Source organism: Chelonia mydas, chromosome 10 (genome assembly GCF_015237465.2).
Source record: "Chelonia mydas isolate rCheMyd1 chromosome 10, rCheMyd1.pri.v2, whole genome shotgun sequence".
Classification (NCBI taxonomy): domain Eukaryota; kingdom Metazoa; phylum Chordata; order Testudines; family Cheloniidae; genus Chelonia; species Chelonia mydas.
In genome coordinates, this window is record NC_051250.2 from 83,811,014 (window position 1) to 83,830,822 (window position 19,809).

The 19,809-nt window shown below is 46.2% G+C and overlaps 1 protein-coding gene across 7 annotated transcripts in view; it reads right to left on the bottom strand.

The window, feature by feature from the left end:
- The window catches only part of TUBGCP4 (tubulin gamma complex associated protein 4), a 49,476-nt gene extending 34,058 nt beyond the window's left edge, over positions 1–15,418 (bottom strand). For 3 of the 7 annotated variants that reach the window (XR_005226964.2, XR_006284118.1, XR_005226963.2), the window contains exons 1-7: positions 15,091–15,339; positions 14,891–15,019; positions 9,314–9,436; positions 8,743–8,796; positions 8,356–8,412; positions 4,502–4,581; positions 613–814 (exon numbers count right to left, since the gene is read on the bottom strand). Coding sequence is in view for 4 of the 7 variants with exons in the window: in XM_037910049.2 (XP_037765977.1) it covers positions 613–814; positions 4,502–4,581; positions 8,356–8,412; positions 8,743–8,796; positions 9,314–9,436; positions 14,891–15,019; positions 15,091–15,168 (723 nt within the window). In the remaining 3 variants the exon portion in view is untranslated. Of the gene's footprint in view, positions 1–612; positions 815–4,501; positions 4,582–8,355; positions 8,413–8,742; positions 8,797–9,313; positions 9,437–14,890; positions 15,020–15,090 lie in introns of all 7 variants that reach the window. The other 4 variants (XM_037910049.2, XM_043523312.1, XM_043523313.1 and 1 more) reach the window with 4 other exon arrangements.
- Between the last annotated feature and the right edge of the window lie 4,391 nt (positions 15,419–19,809).

The following is a 19,809-nucleotide window of genomic DNA, read 5'->3' on the forward strand; positions in this document are numbered from 1 at the left end:
TTGGTCCCAGGATATTAGAGAGACAAGGTGGGTGAAGTTAACTTTAACTGGACCAACTTCTGTTGGTGAGACAAGCTTTTGAACTTATACAGAGCCTTTCTTCAGGTCTAGGAAAGGTGCTAAAGTGTCACAGCTAAGTTTCCCAGACTTGAAGAATTCTGTATAGCTTAAAGTTGGTCCAATAAAAAATATTACCTCACCCACCTCCTCACTTTACTTGGTGTAATCTGATCCTTTCTAATGGCCTCACTAGAATTGAATCTCCCTTTTCTGAAGGATATCTTCTTAGTTTGAACCTCTTGGACTTAGCCATTTATCCATGCTAAACTTTTCTCCTTTTCTTACTTTCCTGCTTCCTTTCTTGTTTGATGTATGTGTGCCTTATGTGTGGCACAATCCTTAAAACATTCCAAATCCCTCACCTCTATGACCTCACCAGTCCTTTTTGCCTAGTTTGTAGCTGCATATTACAGTATCTCATTGATTTGTCATCCTACCATGGCTTATTAATGCCCGTTAAGTCATGGATCTTTCATTGAAGCAGAAAAAGACAGATTTCTGACTACATTCTCTAATGCTCTGAGAATGCAGGTTAAAACATGGCAATCTCACCAGATCCTGCAGCTCTCGCAGCTGTTTTCCTGTTAATCCCCCAATTCCCAGGTCATCGTCCTCTTCTTCAGGCTGGGCAGGGACATTCCCAGAAGATGGGCCCTGTTTAACAAAGAACTCTTCATGTTGATCTAGGAGCAGTCCATGCAGCATCCAGGCAGAGAGCTGCTTATACATGACTCCATGACACACAGCCAGGATCCTGGGGACCAAGCATAATGGAAAGTGAAAGAAGGCAGTGTATATAACAATCAGAACGAAATACACACCACGCATGCTGCCTCATACTGAGAAACAGGGGCGATCAGCAGGTTACCTCAAGTGCCTATATACAAATGCACAAAGCCTGGGAAACAAGCAGGGAGAATTGGAAGTCCTGGCACAGTCAAGGAATTATGATGTGATTGGAATAACAGAGACTTGGTGGGATAACTCACATGAATGGAGTACTATCATGGATGGATATAAGCTGTTCAAGAAGGGCAGAAAAGGTGGGGGAGTTGCACTGTATGTAAGAGCAGTATGACTGCTCAGAGCTCAAGTATGAAACTGCAGAAAAACCTGAGAGTCTCTGGATTAAGTTTAGAAGTGTGAGCAACAAGGGTGATGTCGTGGTGGGAGTCGACTATAGACCACCGGACCAGGGGGACGAGGTGGACCAGGCTTTCTTCTGGCAACTCGCAGAAGTTACTAGATCGCAGGCCCTGGTTCTCATGGGAGATTTCAATCACCCTGATATCTGCTGGGAGAGCAATACAGCGGTGCACAGGCAATCCAGGAAGTTTTTGGAAAATGTAGGGGACAATTTCCTGGTGCAAGTGCTGGAGGAACCAATTAGTGGCAGAGTTCTTCTTGACCTGCTGCTCACAAACTCGGAAGAATGAGTAGGGGAAGCAAAAGTGGATGGGAAACTGGGAGGCAGTGACCATGAAATGGTCGAGTTCAGGATCCTAACACAAGGAAGAAAGGAGAGCAGCAGAATACAGACCCTGGACTTCAGAAAAGCAGACTGACTCCCTCAGGGAACTGATGGGCAAGATCCCCTGGGAGAACAACATGAGGGGGAAAGGAGTCCAGGAGAGCTGGCTGTATTTTAAAGAATCCTTATTGAGGTTACAGGGACAAACCATCCCAATGTGTAGAAAGAATAGTAAATATGGCAGGCGACCAGCTTGGCTTAACAGTGAAATCCTTGCTGCTCTTAAATACAAAAAAGAAGCTTACAAGAAGTGGAAGATTGGACAAATGACCAGGGATGAGTATAAAAATATTGCTCGGGCTTGCAGGAGTGAAATCAGGAAGGCCAAATCACACCTGGAGTTGCAGCTAGCAAGAGATGTTGAGAGTAACAAGAAGGGTTTCTTCCGGTATGTTAGCAACAAGAAGAAAGTCAAGGAAAGTGTGGGCCCCTTACTGAATGAGGGAGGCAACCGAGTGACAGAGGATGTGGAAAAAGCTAATGTACTCAATGCTTTTTTTGCCTCTGTCTTCACGAACAAGGTCAGCTCCCAGACTACTGCACTGGGCAGCACAGCATGAGGAGGAGGTGACCAGCCCTCTGTGGAGAAAGAAGTGGTTCGGGACTATTTAGAAAAACTGGACGAGCACAGGTCCATGGGGCCGGATGCGTTGCATCCGAGAGTGCTAAAGGAGTTGGCGGATGTGATTGCAGAGCCATTGGCCATTATCTTTGAAAACTCATGGTGATCAGGGAAGGTCCCGGACGACTGGAAACAGGCTAATGTAGTGCCCATCTTTAAAAAAGGGAAGGAGGAGGATCCCGGGAACTACAGGCCAGTCAGCCTCACCTCAGTCCCTGGAAAAATCATGGAGCAGGTCCTCAAGGAATCAATTCTGAAGCACTTAGAGGAGAGGAAAGCGATCAGGAACAGTCAGCATGGATTCACCAAGGGCAAGTCATGCCTGACTAATCTAATTGCCTTCTATGACGAGATAACTGGCTCTGTGGATGAAGGGAAAGTGGTGGACGTGTTGTTCCTTGACTTTAGCAAAGCTTTTGACACGGTCTCCCACAGTATTCTTGCCAGCAAGTTAAAGTAGTATGGGCTGGATGAATGGACTATAAGGTGGATAGAAAGCTGGCTAGATCGTCGGGCTCAACGGGTAGTGATCAATGGCTCCATGTCTAGATGGCAGCCACTATCAAGTGGAGTGCCCCAGGGGTCGGTCCTCAGGCCGGTTTTGTTCAATATCTTCATAAATGATCTGGAGGATGGTGTGGATTGCACCCTCAGCAAGTTTGCAGATGACACTAAACTGGGAGTAGTGGTAGATACGCTGGAGGGTAGGGATAGGATACAGAGGGACCTAGACAAATTAGAGGATTGGGCCAAAAAAAATCTGATGAGGTTCAACAAGGACAAGTGCAGAGTCCTCCACTTAGGACGGAAGAATCCAATGCACCGCCACAGACTAGGGACCGAATGGCTCGGCAGCAGTTCTGCAGAAAAGGACCTAGGGGTTACAGTGGACGAGAAGCTGGATATGAGTCAACAGTGTGCCCTTGTTGCCAAGAAGGCCAATGGCATTTTGGGATGTATAAGTAGGGGCATATCCAGCAGATGGAGGGACGTGATCGTTCCCCTCTATTCGACATTGGTGAGGCCTCATCTGGAGTACTGTGTCCAGTTTTGGGCCCCACACTACAAGAAGGATGTGGAAAAATTGGAAAGAGTCCAGCGGAGGGCAACAAAAATGATTAGGGGACTGGAACACATGACTTATGAGGAGAGGCTGAGGGAACTGGGGATGTTTAGTCTTCAGAAGAGAAGAATGAGGGGGGATTTGATAGCTGCATTCAACTACCTGAAAGGGGGTTCCAAAGAGGATGGCTCTAGACTGTTCTCAGTGGTAGCAGATGACAGAACAAGGAGTAATGGTCTCAAGTTGCAGTGGGGGAGATTTAGGTTGGATATTAGGAAAAACTTTTTCACTATGAGGGTGGTGAAACACTGGAATGCATTACCTAGGGAGGTGTTGGAATCTCCTTCCCTAGATGTTTTTAAGGTCAAGCTTGACAAAGCCCTCGCTGGGATGATTTAGTTAGGGATCGGTCCTGCTTTGAGCAGGGGGTTGGACTAGATGACCTCCTGAGGTCCCTTCCAACCCTGATATTCTATGATTCTAAGGTGGTCAGTCAGCATGGTGAGAGCTGAAGTGCTAACAAGTGAAATTTGCTCATGGAGGAAAGTGGGAGGCCTTGAGTGTGCCATTAAAGTACAGTTTGTTTACCTCCCTCACACGAAGTAGGATCAAACTGCTCCTACTCACTTAGCTGCCATCTTAGCAGCTCCATGATCTGCATCTGGAAAGTCAGTGCCCTAATTTCCTCCTCCAAGGGAACCCATTTCTAGTAATATTCAACCAATCAAATCACCCCATATCTGAATCTCCAATCTTATGTTCCAGGGGGTCGGCTGACACAATGGAACTTCTTCCATTGCAACTTCACACAAATTGCATTAGGTAAGGGGAAAAGTGCGGGGGTGGGAGACAGACTTACAAAGCCATCCCTAAGCCAGTCATAACTTTCCCTCATTGTCAGTCTCAGCAGAAAGGCCAGGGAGAGTAAACTCCCATCTACCGTAGGAAATGCCTCACAAGCTCAGGAGTGAGATTACTGGCAGTTCAGTGTGTGAAGGAAGCTTGTACTGCAGCTGTCTATGGTGTACTTATCCTATACATAAACAGAGGACTTGAGCCTTCAGGGCTGTCAGCTTAGCATTCCACTCCTGCCTTTCAGATTGCACAGGGCTCTTGTTAGACATATCTCTATTTGTCATAGCTAAAGAGAGAAGATATTTTGGCACTAACTTCAGCTGTTACAAGAGCATAATAGCCAAGCAGTAGTATTAGTGAATCTCCTTACTTTTCCAGTGCACTACGCACAGGGGGCAGCCCCCCACAGCTGTGTTTATGGACAGTCTCCAGGAGTTGACAGCCATGAATCTGCAGAAGAAACAAAATGGTCAAACTGGATTTGCAGTGAGAAATCTTCCCTTGATTCTGTACCGAAGTTTCAGATGTTCAAATGCTACACTTACGGCTGAATGTACAAAGAAGGCTTTGCAATGACAAGGGAAATGGTGCATGGGTCTCAGTAAGAACTGGAAGGTAGGGGAAATATGGATAGTAATTCCATGCTCAAATAATAAGAATATAGCAGTAGAGATATGTTACCGACCACCTGACCGGGATGGTGATAGTGACTGTGAAATGCTCAGGGAGATGAGAGAGGCTATTAAAATAAAAAAATAATAGGGGATTTCAACTATCCCCATATTGACTGGGTACAGGTCACCTCAAGATGCGATGCAGAGATAAAGTTTCTTGACACCTTAAATGACTGCTTCTTGGAGCAACTAGTCCTGGAACCCACCAGAGGAGAGGCAATTCTTGATTTAGTCCTAAGTGGAGCACAGGATCAGGTCCAAGAGGTGAATATAGATGGACCGCTTGGTAATAGTGACCATAATATAATTAACATCCCTGTAGTGGGGAAAACACCACAGCAGCCCAACACTGTAGCATTTAATTTCAGAAAGGGGAACTACATAAAAATGAGGTTAGCTAAACAGAAATTAAAAGGTACAGCACCAGAAGTAAAATCCCTGCAATCTGCATGGAAACTTTTTAAAGACACCATAATAGAGGCTCAACTTAAACGTATTCCCCAAATTAAAAAACATAGTAAGAGAACCAAAAAAGGGCCACCATGGCTAAACAACAAAGTAAGAGAAGCAGTTAGAGGCAAAAAAGCATCCTTTAAAACATGGAAGTTAAATCCTAGAGAGGAAAATAGAATGGAGCATAAACTCTGGCAAATGAAATGTAAAAATATTATTAGGAAGGCCAAGAAAGAATTTGAACAACAGCTAGCCAAAGACTTAAAAAGTAATAGCAAAAATATGTTTAAAATACATCAGAAATAGGAAGCCTGCTAAACAACCAGTGGGGCCACTGGATGATCGAGATGCTAAAGGAGCACTCAAGGACGATAAGCCCATTGCGGAGAAATTAAATGAATTCTTTGCGTCGGTCTTCACGGTTGAGGATGTGAGGGAGATTCCCAAACCTGAGCCATTATTTTTAAATGGACAAATCTGAGGAACTGTCCCACATTGAGATGTCATTAGAGGAGGTTTTGGAACAAATTGATAAACTAAACAGTAATATGTCACCAGGACCAGATGGTATTCACCCAAAAGTTCTGAAGGAACTCGGATGTGAAATTGCAGGACTACTAACTGTAGTCTGTAACCTGTTATTTAAATCAGCTTCTGTACCAAATGACTGGAGGATAGCTAATATATCACAAATTTTTTAAAAGGGCTCCAGAGGTGACCCTGGCAATTACAGGCCGGTAAGCCTGACTTCAGTACCAGGCAAACTGGTTGAAACTATACTAAAAAACAAAATTGTCAGACACATAGATTAACATAATTTGTGGGGGAAGAGTCAACATGGTTTTTGTAAAGGGAAATACTGCCTCACCAATCTACTAGAATTCTTTGGGGGGGTCAAAAAGCATGTGGACAAGTGGATATAGTGTATTTAGATTTTCAGAAAGCCTTTGACAAGGTCCCCCACCAAAGGCTCTTAAGCAAAGTAAGCTGTCATGGGATAAGAGGGAAGGTCCTCTCATGGATCGGTAATTGGTTAAAAGGAAACAAAGGATAGGAATAAATGGTCAGTTTTCAGAATGGAGAGAGGTAAATAATGGTATCCCCCCAGGGATCTGTACTGGGCCAAGTCCTATTCAACATATTTATAAATGATCTGGAAAAAGGGGTAAACAGCAAGATGGCAAAACTTGCAGATTATACAAAACTACTCAAGATAGTTAAGTCCCAGGCAGACTGCGAAAAGTTACACAAAAGGATCTCTCAAAACTGGGTGACTGGGCAACAAAATGGCAGATGAAATTCAGTGTTGATAAATGCAAAATAATGCACACTGGAAAATATAATCCCAACTATGCATATAAAATGATGGGGTCTAAATTAGCTCAAAGAAGAGATCTTGGAGTCATTGTAGATAGTTCTCTGAAAACATCCACTCAATGTGCAGCAGCAGGCAAAAAAGTAAACAGAATGCTGGGAATAATTAAGAAAGGGATAGATAAGAAGACAGAAAATATCATATTGCCTCTATATAAAACCATGGTACACCTACATCTTGAATACGGCGTGCAGATGTGGTTGCCCCATCTCAAAAAAGCTATATTGGAATTGGAAAAGGTTCAGAAAAGGACAACAAAAATCATTAAGGGAATGGAACAGCTGCCATATGAGGAGAGATTAATAAATTTGGGAGTTTTCAGCTTGGAAAAGAGATGACTAAGGGGGGGATATGACTGAGGTCTATAAAATCATGACTGGTGAGGAGAAAGTAAATAAGGACATGTTATTTACTCCTTCTCATAACACGAGGACAAGGGGGTCACCAAATGAAATTAATAGGCAGCAACAAAAGGAAGTATTTTTTCACACAATGCACAATCAACCTGTGGAACTCCTTGCCAGAGGATGTTGTGAAGGCCAAGACCATAACAGGGTTCAAAAAAGAACTAGATAATTTCATGGAGGATAGGTCCATCAATGGCCATTAGCCAGGATGGGCAGGGATGGTGTCCCTAGCTTCTGTTTGCTAGAAGCTCAGAATGAGCGACAGGGGGATGGATCACTGGATGATTACCTGTTCTGTTCATTCCCTCTGGGGCACCTGGCACTGCCTACTGTCCGAGGACAGGATACTGGGCTAGATGGACCCTTGGTCTGATCCAGTATGGGCATTCGTATGTTCTTATATACCCTCCTCCCACACCCCACATAAGGGCCCAGCAGACTTGTGGACTCCAACACACAAGTTCTCCCATAACCACCTGTTACTGGCTAGAGGACAGTTTAATTTCATGTATTGTGAAGTCAGAAATCCTGCTTTTCCTGCCTTGTCTTTTGGATTTATAAGACTCAAGAAAAAGAAATCCCAGTCACCAACACACAGTAAAGGTGGAAAATGTGCTCCATACTTTTCTACTGTGAATTAAATGTGATCCAAGACAAAGACTCTGTGCAGTCCCACCCCCAAAACTCATCTGCTTCCATCCTTGCTCCAAACCTTTCCCTCTGTTTCTCCATTCAAACCTGTCTCAGAATCTCTTTCCCCAACCACAGAAATGCACAACCTTCCATTCCCACCAGCTCCAATTACAGTCTTACCAGCTCACTCCCTCCCCCACAAATCTGTAAATTACCAAAGGGAAAATAAGGGAATTTGATATCAGTGCACAAGCTTCATGCTGCTGGGCTACCTCCACCATACAATTTTTCTGCCTTAGTCTCTCCATCTATTTATGTAAGTGACACCAAATGAGCAGTGTCCAAGATGCCTCACTGACATTAGTGAAAAACCAATCCATAGCCTGTAAATAGATAATCTGCTCCATACACAGGGAGCACATATGGATGGTTCTGACCAAGCCAGCGCTTCATTCTTGCTGATCCTCAAAAACCTTCCCTGGCCTGAACCATGCAGTCTTCAGGAGGAAGATACAAACTCTGAAAGGAAAAGCAAATGTTTCCTGAGGAGCCCCATCTACCTATCTCCGACAAGCTCTATCAAACATCTGGTGTCACTTACACCATCATGCAATTTTAACTTAAGAGAATGGATGGGAACAACAGATTCTGCTACAGAGAAACCTGCTCCTAGTCACTGTACCTTCTGGGTCTTGATCTGCTCCACCACAACCATCACCGAGGGGAAGAGGAGTTGGAACTGCAAAGCAAGGACCAACATGTAAAAATAGGGTCCTAAGTAGCGATATGTAGGGATGGGGCATTTAGGGGCTAGTATGGACAGCAGCTGGTTGTGGTAGTTTATCAGTCTATCACCTCACTGGCCCCACTTAGTGTTCTGGATGTCCCTGGAAGAGAGACCATGGCTTCTGCAGAGATGAGATGACATTAATACAACTTTAAGTGTATTTAAGTGCTCGGAATTTAAGTGTACAAACGTCAGAAATTAAAGTTTTAGTAACAATGGTAGCTCTGCAACACTGCACATGCTGTATATACCAGTAGTAAGATGACAACAAATGGAACATACCTGATCCAGGGAGTAGTTAATGTGGGAGATGGAGAGGTGAGGGTCAGCCAGGAACTGCAACAACAACAGAAAAGTTAGTAAAAACCAAAATAAGCCTCTAATCTATAGCACTAAACCTTGGTGGAAAAAGGTAAAGAGCAGAACTGTACCCTCAAAAGTCCCAATAACTTTAGCTCACATAGATCTTTTCACAGAGACTTTTGAATCATATCCCCCTTCAGGCTGCTACTTTGATAAGAGTGAGCAGCCCATGCAATCACTGGGCATTGACTCAAAGTGAATCTACCCAAGAGATGGTGTGACACCTACCAACTTGGCTGACACACCATAGATTTAACCACGGACCTTCAGAGCTTGACCTAGAGAATGAGGATCTGAATCTGAGGACTGTGACACTTGCATTCTCTATGGATGACAGAGTGGATCAGACACAGAGGGGGACATGTAGCACACTGACCAGTGGGTTATAGTGGAACCTCACAGCAGCAATTTGGAAGACACCCCTGCACAGTATTTCAGCTCATAACATTGAATAGAGCACAGCTTCTTCCTCCAATTTTCTCTCCCTTACCTCCTGCTCCAGGTCAAGCAATGCCTGTCGATAGGGCTGCAGCACTGAATCAAGCCCTGTACAGAAGGCCCGCAAGTAAATCCCATGTAACCCACACTGGTTCTGCTGCGAAGGGTGATGATCCTAAAATCAAACAGTAAGTTTTGAATTAGCCCCAGTACACTGGTGAGTGGACTGGGGACTAAGACCCAGATCCCTGAGATATTTAGGCACTTAGCTCCCATTGAGTTCAACCTTCAGCACCTAAATATCTTTGAGGAGCTAGGCCTAAGTGACTCAGTGATAGATGTGTTCACCACTAAGTCACCAGTTTAAACATAGTGAAGCCCATCTTAAACAACCACTGGAAGTACCAATAAAATCAGCTGTTAATCAGAGGTGGGTCAGCTGGCAAAGATGGAGCAGAATTGTATTCAGTCCCTTTGGATGTACAAGGAACTCCTGAGACAGAAGATTGCATAATACAGTGACCATTTGTACATTTCATTTTGTGCTGACATGAACTGTTCACAAGTGGATCTCAAACTACTTTGCAAACTATAACACAGCCTTGCCATCCCTGTGGGATAAGTGAGCATTATCCTTATTTTACAAATCCAGCCAGTCTGTTAGTAACAAGAAATCATTATAACCTATGTTAATGCTTTTTTTTTTAAACCAGAATAAAAGATTTGAGTCCAGTTTTGAATATGTAAGTATCCATATCATGCCAACATACATAGCCTCCTGCCTGTATCTATTTAAGGGTTTTCTATACAATCATCATGGTAGTATTTAAGCACCTATCAGATAAATTTAGGTTTGCACTGTAAAGCCAGTAGTGGATTCATGAGTCATTTGCTCTTCTCTCTTCCTTGCTGGAAAAGACTGCTTGGCATGCATATGTATGTTTCTCCCCCATCAGTCTACTCTTCCCTCTCTCCCCCTCCCAATTAATTTGGTTAAGGTGGGAAAGATGTGAGATTGTATTCTGGAAAGCAGTGTCTCTGAAAATTATGTGGAAGGTCATTGTAGATAACCAACTGCACACGACCTCCCTATGCAATGCTGTTGCAAAAAGGGCTAACAATACTGGGATGTATTAACACAGGAAGGAGGCACAGGAGTAGGGAGATAATATTACCTCTATACATGACATTGGTGAGCCCACTACTGCAGTAGAGTGTCCTGTTATGGTATCCACTTTAAAAAAGGACATGGTCTAGAAACCCTGGTTTACTATTAAAGGCTAGAGAGAAACTTGATATATGTAGCTTATCAAAGAGATATTTAAGAGACAACTCTACCAGTCTATAGTTACCTACACAGGGAGAAGGCAACTAATATTAGAGGGCTCTTTAAACTAGTTGACCAACTCATTACATGATCCAGTGGCTAGAAGCTGAAGTCAGCAAAGTTCAAAATGGAAAAGAAATGCAGCTTTTTAATGAAAGGGTAATTCACCACTGAAACAGATTACCAAGGGATGTGGTGGATTCTTCATCAGGGACTTTTAAAAAGATCTGATCTAGCTCAGTGCAGAAATCACTGGGTGAAATTCTATAATCCATGTTATGCGGTAATCAGATTAGAGACACAATGGTCTTTTCTGACTTTAACACACATGAATTCGTCGAAAAGGAGTATCTTGATGACCTGTCTATTGACATTAAGACCGCATGGACCATGAAGACCAAAATCTTTTCTTAGCATTGTAGGTAGTTTATCCAGTTCAAGACCGAGATACATTGGTAAAAGAAAATATGGAGGAAAGTTTGTACGACATTTTCTGGGCTGTACCTATTGTGCGGCTAAAGGACTGCAGCCTCCAAGACTGTCTGTCAGCTTTCTCCAGCAATTTTTTTTAGGACCTCAAAGGCTGAAATGGGACCCTGGTGTTTAGAATGAAGATGCAAGTTAATAAGCTTTAACTTTTATCAAGACAAAGTAATCCTACCCCTCTAATATCCTTTGTTCATTCCCTTTGTTCTGACATTTTCATTTCTACACCCTGGTTGTTTGTTCCATTGCGGTGAAGGCTTCAATGAGCACAGAGGGCCTCTAATTAGATTTCTGCAGCTCTATCCAAGTTTATGCTTGCAAGTCTTTTAATCCATTCCATTAAACAAGACTGAGCTGCTCCATGCAGACAGCATCAGGCTTTGGGAGCAGGCTAGGTTGATGCACAAATGCAGAGAGAAGCATGTTTAGTGACCTTGACTGAGGGGAAGAGAAAGTGTGCCTGAGAGGGACCTTACAGACCTCACAGTTCAACTGGTTATGGAAGAGTCACCCACTGCATAAGACAGAGAGCTACACGTCCCCCCACCTCATATCTCCAACACACTCATCCTGTGGTTTCACATCTTTGTTCTTTCTACTTCCCCATTCTAGACACTTCCAAATAAGTTATATAAACAGAGCAGTGTGGTATTTAAACCATAGGAGGAAGGAACTCATTTTTAAGATTACTACCTAAATGTGTTTTAATTGTTTTACTGAAATTTCATTACTCTGTATGTACAAGTCTAACATACAACTAGAGAGAGTGTTTCACAATGCTATTTTTAATGTGAACCTAACCTGGAAAGAGTAAACACATAGTGGCATAAATTTCAGAGTGGGAGCTATTCATAGAATATCAGGGTTGGAAGGGACCTCAGGAAGTCATCTAGTCCAACCCCCTGCTCAAAGCAGGACCAATCCCCAACTAAATCATCCCAGCCAGGGCTTTGTCAAGCCTGACCTTAAAAATATCTAAGGAAGGAGATTTCACCACCTCCCTAGGTAACACATTCCAGTGTTTCACCACCCACCTAGTGAAAAAGTTTTTCCTAATATCCAACCTAAACGTCCCCCACTGCAACTTGAGACCATTACTCCTTGTTCTGTCATCAGCTACCACTGAGAATAGTCTAGATCCATCCTCTTTGGAACCCCCTTTCAGGTAGTTGAAAGCAGCTATCAAATCCCCCCTCATTCTTCTCTTCCGCAGACTAAACAATCCCAGTTCCCTCCGCCTCTCCTCATAACTCATGTGTTCCAGTCCCCTAATCATTTTTGTTGCCCTCCGCTGGACTCTTTCCAATTTTTCCACATCCTTATTGTAGTGTGGGGCCCAAAACTGGACACAGTACTCCAGATGAGGCCTCACCAATGTCAAATAGAGGGGAATGATCACGTCCCTCCATCTGCTGGCAATGCCCCTACTTCTACATCCCAAAACGCCATTGGCCTTCTTGGCAACAAGGGCACACTGTTGACTCATATCCAGCTTCTTGTCCACTGTAACCCCTAGGTCCTTTTCTGCAGAACTGCTGCCGAGCCATTCGGTCCCTCGTCTGTAGCGGTGCATGGGGTTCTTCCGTCCTAAGTGGAGGACTCTGCACTTGTCTTTGTTGAACCTCATCAGATTTCTTTTGGCCCAATCCTCTAATTTGTCTAGGGCCCTCTGTATCCAATCCCTACCCTCCAGCATATCTACCTCTCCTCCCAGTTTAGTGGCATCTGCAAACTTGCTGAGGGTGCAATCCACGCCATCCTCCAGATCATTTATGAAGATATTGAACAAAACCGGCTCCAGGACCGACCCTTGGGGCACTCCACTTGATACCGGCTGCCAACTAGACATGGAGCCATTGATCACTACCCGTTGAGCCCGACAATCTAGCCAGCTTTCTATCCACCTTATAGTCCATTCCTCCAGCCCATACTTCTTTAACTTGCTGGCAAGAATACCGTGGGAGACCGTGTCAAAAGCTTTGCTAAAGTCAAGGAACAACACGTCCACCACTTTGCTTCTTACAGAAAGTAGTTCTATAGTTCAATAATGAGTTAAAAGTTGAGAAAGCTTTTTCCAGGGATAATCTGAAAGTCTTGTGGAGAGAAAGTAGTTTTGTCCTTTCTGAAGTCTATTTTTCATAGCAATATTATCCCATCCTGAGGCAGCTTAGTTAATACATTTTGCTTTGAAAAATTAGTTTAGCCATAAGTGTTTCTCTATCCTTTCATTTGTGGGGCTTAAGACCTAATTCAGCCCTGGCAAAAGCACCACCCACTGACTTCAAATGAGAGGCCAGATGCTCAGGGAAGTGCTGAAGTGGACTTTGTCTTTCTCACTGGGCAGATATTTCTGGAGACAGTGTGATAGGTTTGTTTATTGCACATTAGCAAACTGAAGGACTATTTTCTAGTAGGATAACAACTTAATAAGCCTCTGGGGTAGGCCTCATTTTATACGCAGTAATCAATATATGATGGAGTTTAATTACAGGCACATCCTAGGGTGACCAGACATCCCGATTTTATCAGGACAGTCCCAATTTTAGGGGACTTGTCCCGCATCCCAACCTTACATCAGTCGGGATGCCCTTTGTCCCAATAGCGGGACCGTCCGGACCACAGCTGCGGTGCCGCCGCTCACCGCTTCCTGGGGCAGCTCCCGGCACCTGCCCACCGGCAGGAGCGCCACGTGCTGCAGGGGTGGGGCTTGTAGGCACTGGGAGCAGGCAGAGAGCCCTCTGCCCTGAGCCGACCTGCGACCCTAGGAGCCAGAGGGACCTGCCTGCCGGATGCTTCCCGGGACGGGAGCCGCCCCAGGTAAACACCACTGGGACTCCCCACCTCACCCCCCAGCAGGTTCCTCTGGCTCCTAGGGTGGGGGGGCTCTGCGTGCTGCCGGTGCCTGCAAGCCCTGCTCCGCAGCTCCAGCAGCTCCCATTGGCGCTTTTTTCAGCCAACGGGAGCCACGGAGCTCGTGCTTGTGGCGGGAGCAGCACGTGGTGAGTCTGGAGACCTCCCTCGCCACTCTCACCCTAGGAGTCAGAGACCTCCCAGCAGGGCTGGTGAGTGCAGCCAGGGAAGGGGGCAGGTTGTGATGGTGAGTGTCTGGGAGATGTGGGTGTGGGGGGGGTGTTGGGCTGTGAGGGCGCGGAGGGCGCTGGGCAGTGAGGGAAGTTTGTGTGTTTCGGGGTGCTAGGCATTGGTGGCCTATTGGGGGGTGCTGGGCAGTGCGGGAGATCTGTGTGTGTCAGGGCACTGGGGGTCTGTGTGGGGCATTGTGTAGTTGTGGTGGTGGGGCTGTGGGGAAGGGCACTGGGAGGGAGGGGAAATCTGTGTCTATTGGGAAACTAGCAAGTCGGGGGTTCTGTGTGGGGTGCTGGGCAGCTGTGGTGGGGCCACGGGCAGGGGGGCGCTGGGCGGGGTGTGTGTGTGCGCCGCACTGTGCGTTTGTGGTGGAAGGGCTGTAGGGGGGCTCTGGGCATAGTGGATCCAGGGGCGCTGGGCAGGGGAGCTGTGTGGCGCAGGGCGGCCCACCCCCAACAGGACGGGGCAGGCTGGTAGCACAGGGCCAGGTGGCCAGCGTGCTCTGGCTCGGGTCGCGTTTGTCTCTTCCCCCCGCCCACTGTGCCCCGATAGTTCACACTCGCGATCTGGTCACCCTCGCACACCAGACCGGTGTGAGAGAGGCAGGGGCCGCCCCCCCAGCGCAGGGAGCTGCGTCCGGACTCCCCCGAGGGCTCGGGATGGAGAAGGAGCGCGGCCTTCCCGGGGGGTCCCGGAGAGGAAGGGGGAACTCAGCGCCCCGGCCGCTCCCACCTGCTGCTGCACGTGGCCCGGGTACTGCTCGATGAACTCGGTGAAGCGAATGTAGTCGGAGCCGAGGCGGCAGAGCCGGTTCAGGACGCTGCTCTCGCTGGGGTGCAGGAACGGCAGCTCCTGGGACACCTGCGGGGAAGCGAAGCCGGGTGAGCGCAGGGCCCGAGCGGGCGGGACGGGGGGCGGCCGGTCCGTGGTACCTGGAGGCCGCTCCTCTTGCTCCAGGTGAACGCGGCCCCGGGGTACCCGCTCAGCGCCAAGAGCAGCTCGTGAATCATCCTGGGAGCTGGGACCGGCGGCCGACGCCTGCCACGCGCCCAGCGAGCTCCGCAAAGCCCCCTGGGAAGCGTAGTCCCGCTCCTCTCCAGATCGAAGGGGAAGGCTGCGCCCGCAAAGGCCACTGGGAAGCGTAGTCCCGCTCCTCTCCCAGATCGAAGGGGAAGGCTGCTCCCGCAAAGCCCCCTGGGAAGCGTAGTCCCGCTCCTCTCCCAGATCGAAGGGGAAGGCTGCTCCCGCAAAGCCCCCTGGGAAGCGTAGTCCCGCTCCTCTCCCAGATCGAAGGGGAAGGCTGCTCCCGCAAAGGCCACTGGGAAGCGTAGTCCCGCTCCTCTCCCAGATCGAAGGGGAAGGCCCTCCCGCAAAGCCCCCTGGGAAATGTAGTTCCCGACCGAGGCTCGTGGGAGGCAGCCGCTCAGCTCGCGCTCGCCCTTCGAAGGACCCCGGCCTGTGGGCGATCTCCACAGTGACAGAGCCTGTGTGGGGACTGTCCTGACCGCCTCCATGGCCCCGCGCCGGCGAGAGGATCCCGCTGGGGGAAAGGGCTGTTTTTTACTCGGCGTGGGAAGCGATTTGCTGGAACTCCAGAGAAATCTGCCCTTCCTGCAGCCAGGAAGCTGCAGCTCCCGAGGAGAACCAGTGTGGCCAACTCCTGAGATTTTGTCACAAGTCTTGTCATATTTGGGGCGGTTCTTAAAGCCCCAGCTGCTGGCATTGAAGAGTGTGTGAGTATCTCAGCTTTCATTTAAGAAAAACATTCTAGCCCTCCTGGTTGCAAGAAAAGCTTCAAAATGTGAAGCAGGTGCCCCCAGCAGCCCAGAAACCAGAAGGCAAATAAAACACACACCAAATTTATTATTTTTAAAAAATCATTGTTTTTAAAATCTCATCATTTTGGGGGGGTTGACTCAAGAGCTTTGAATGGCTGGGTTTAATCATAGAATCACAGAATCATAGAATATCAGGGTTGGAAGGGACCTCAGGAGGTTGTTGCAGGCACCCAGTGCCGAGAGGCTAAACAACAGCTGGAGTTGGTTTGCTACCCGGTGAGCTACACCCAATAATCACAACGGGGTGGAGACTCAGAAAAGTTTATTTGCAGCTGCAAAAAGGTACAGGGAGAATAGAATCTCACACCCAGAGCAGGAAGTTACACAGGCTTTTATACATCCTTTTTTCCAGCATACTTATCCAATAGCAAGCTGCCCTAAGTATCCATATAGCCAGCCAATCCAGTTCCCAGCTAGTTCCCTTGTTCTCTGTATCATTTGTTAAACCATACATAAAGCTGCTTTATTCAGCATTGTTCTTCCATATCTGCCCTGTTTGGCCTTGCTTAGTTTCAGGCAGTCTGACTCTGCAACATATTGTTGCAGATCCTCAGCATAACTGCTGTGAGTGCCTCCAGGCGGGGGGGCCAAGGACACCTGGGCCAAGTGCGAGGGGGCTTCATCGACACTCGTGGTCTTCCATCCCCTTGAGTTACCTAGTGGCCATGCCCCAGTGTCCCCAACAAGGTCATCTAGTCCAACCCCCTGCTCAAAGCAGGACCAATCCCCAACTAAATCATCCCAGCCAGGGCTTTGTCAAGCCTGACCTTAAAAACTGCTAAGGAAGGAGATTCCACCACCTCCCTAGGTAACACATTCCAGTGTTTCACCACCCTCCTAGTGAAAAAGTCTTTCCTAATATCCAACCTAAACCTCCCCCACTGCAACTTCAGACCATTACTCCTTGTTCTGTCATCTGCTACCACTGAGAACAGTCTAGATCCATCCTCTTTGGAACCCCCTTTCAGGTAGTTGAAAGCAGCTATCAAATCCCCCCTCATTCTTCTCTTCTGCAGACTAAACAATCCCAGTTCCCTCAGCCTCTCCTCATAAGTCATGTGTTCCAGACCCCTAATCATTTTTGTTGCCCTCCGCTGGACTCTTCCCATTTTTTCCACACCCTTCTTGTAGTGTGGGGCCCAAAACTGGACACAGTACTCCAGATGAGGCCTCACCAATGTCGCATAGAGGGGAATGATCACGTCCCTCGATCTGCTGGCAATGCCCCTACTTCTACATCCCAAAATGCCATTGGCCTTCTTGGCAACAAGGACACACTGTTGACTCATATCCAGCTTCTCATCCACTATAACCCCTAGGTCCTTTTCTGCAGAACTGCTGCCTAGCCACTCGGTCCCTAGTCTGTAGGGGTGCATGGGATTCTTCTGTCCTAAGTGCAGGACTCTGCACTTGTCCTTGTTGAACCTCATCAGATTTCTTTTGGCCCAAACCTCTAATTTGTCTAGGGCCCTCTGTATCCAATCCCTACCCTCCAGCGTATCTACCTCTCCTCCCAGTTTAGTGTCATCTGCAAACTTGCTGAGGGTGCAATCCACACCGTTCTCCAGATCATTAATGAAGATATTGAACAAAACCGGCCCGAGGACCTTGGGGCACTCCACTTGATATCAGCTGCCAACTAGACATGGAGCCATTGATCACTACCCATTGAGCCCGACAATCTAGTCAACTTTCTATCCACCTTATAGTCCATTCCTCCAGCCCATACTTCTTTAACTTGCTGGCAAGAATACTGTGGGAGACCGTGTCAAAAGCTTTGCTAAAGTCAAGGAACAACACGTCCACCACTTTCCCTTCATCCACAGAGCCAGTTATCTCGTCATAGAAGTCAATTAGATTAGTCAGGCATGACTTGCCCTTGGTGAATCCATGCTGACTGTTCCTGATCACTTTCCTCTCCTCTAAGTGCTTCAGAATTGATTCCTTGAGGACCTGCTCCATGATTTTTCCAGGGATTGATGATACTGGGAAACTCCTGAGAAGGCTGTAACAACCAAAAAAGGCTTGGGGGGGAAGGAACCCCTTCCCAACACCTGTAACTGCAAATGTTGTGCCATCTGTGAGTATCAGACTTTGGAGATTCCTCATTGCCTGTAAGCATTGGGCTGGTGAGATTCCACACTGTCCGTGAGTGTCGGGGATCCTACACCCCAAATCAGTACTCCCTATGGTGTATCATGCAGTGAGAATCGTCCCCCCTGAACCCCCAGCCTATGAGTCCGTGGGGATTTACACTGAGTGTATCAGAAAGTGGTTCCCACCAGGCATTACAGGCAGTGGGATTCACCTTGTGTGTCAAGCAACTGTTGTGTTCTTTCTGCTGGGTCATGCTGGTACTTGAGCAAAAGGTAAAGTGTACTTCTTTAGTACAAATAATTTGCATTTTACAACACCATTTCATCCTGATTAATCTGAAATAATCAATGTATACCATAATCAATGTATACCATAGATCAAGCAACCTTTAGACGCAACAGTATACAACATGCTCCATCGCAGTCGGGGGTTGGAATAAGTAATGTCATTTGGTGCTAAGACAAGTGCTTTACAAAAGTCTAAGTATATACCAATAGGGTTACCTCTATCAACCAAACTTGTACTCTCATTAAAAAATTAAATCAAGTTTTTTGGACAAGACCTATTTTTCATAAAATCATTTTGATTTGCATTAATCATTTTCCTATACTTTGATTATTTATTGATTGAATCCTGTATCAGCTTTTCCATTATTTTGCCTGGGATTGATGATGGGCTGACCAGCCTTTAATTGCCCTTTTCATCCTGTTTCTCCTTTGGAATATTGGCACAATAATTTGTACTCTTGCACTCTTATTTCAAAGTGTATTAAAAATTAACACAAATGGACCAGAAAGCTCCTCAGCCATCTCGTTTGGGGATTATCCAGGCCTGTGGATTTAAAGATATTTATCCATACTAGATGCTCTTTAACATCCTCCTTAGTTACAAATGAAAAGTGCTTCATCATTCTCATGTGATGTGAACACATCATCTGGCTTTTTCCAGATACAGAACAGAAATAATTATGGAACACTTCTGCCTTTTCTGCATCATTATTGACAAGTTTACCATTTTCATCTAACAATGGACCTTATGCCATTATTCAGATTTTCTTTATTCCTGTCATACTTTAAAAAAATCTTTGGTTGTCCTTAGCCCTGCCAGCCATGGACTTTTCCCTGTTGTCTTTACCTTCCTTCAATTTTTTGCACTTCATTACTTATAATTTATACTAATTACTATCTGCTTCACCTCTTTTCCATTTGTTACATATAAGGGGTTTTTTTTATTTCTAATTGCTGCCTTCACTTCCCCTCTTAATCAGGAAGGGCTTTTAACTAAATTGTCCTCTGTTGTGATTGTGGAATTGTAGCTCTTTGGCTATCTAGTAAATTCTTCTTAAACAACCCCCAGTGTTCCTTTAAATTTTTCTGTCTTAAATTTTTCCTTCCAATCAATTTTGTGTATAATTTTCCTCAGTTTGGGGGGCAGTTAGTCCTTTTGAAGCATCAAGTATATTCATTACTGGTTGGAACTGTCCTCTCCTTGCCCATAATTTAATATAATCGGCTCATGATCACTGGTCCCCAGGCAACCACCAACTTTGAGTCCATTAATTCATCTTTATCCATCGTACTGAGGTCTAAAATAGATACCCCATATTGGATGCAATACCTATTGTGTCAGAGAATTATAATCAATAATTTTTAGAAACTTTAGTGTTGTTTTACCACTGGCTCCATGAGCCTTCCAAAATATGTCTCCCAGATTAAA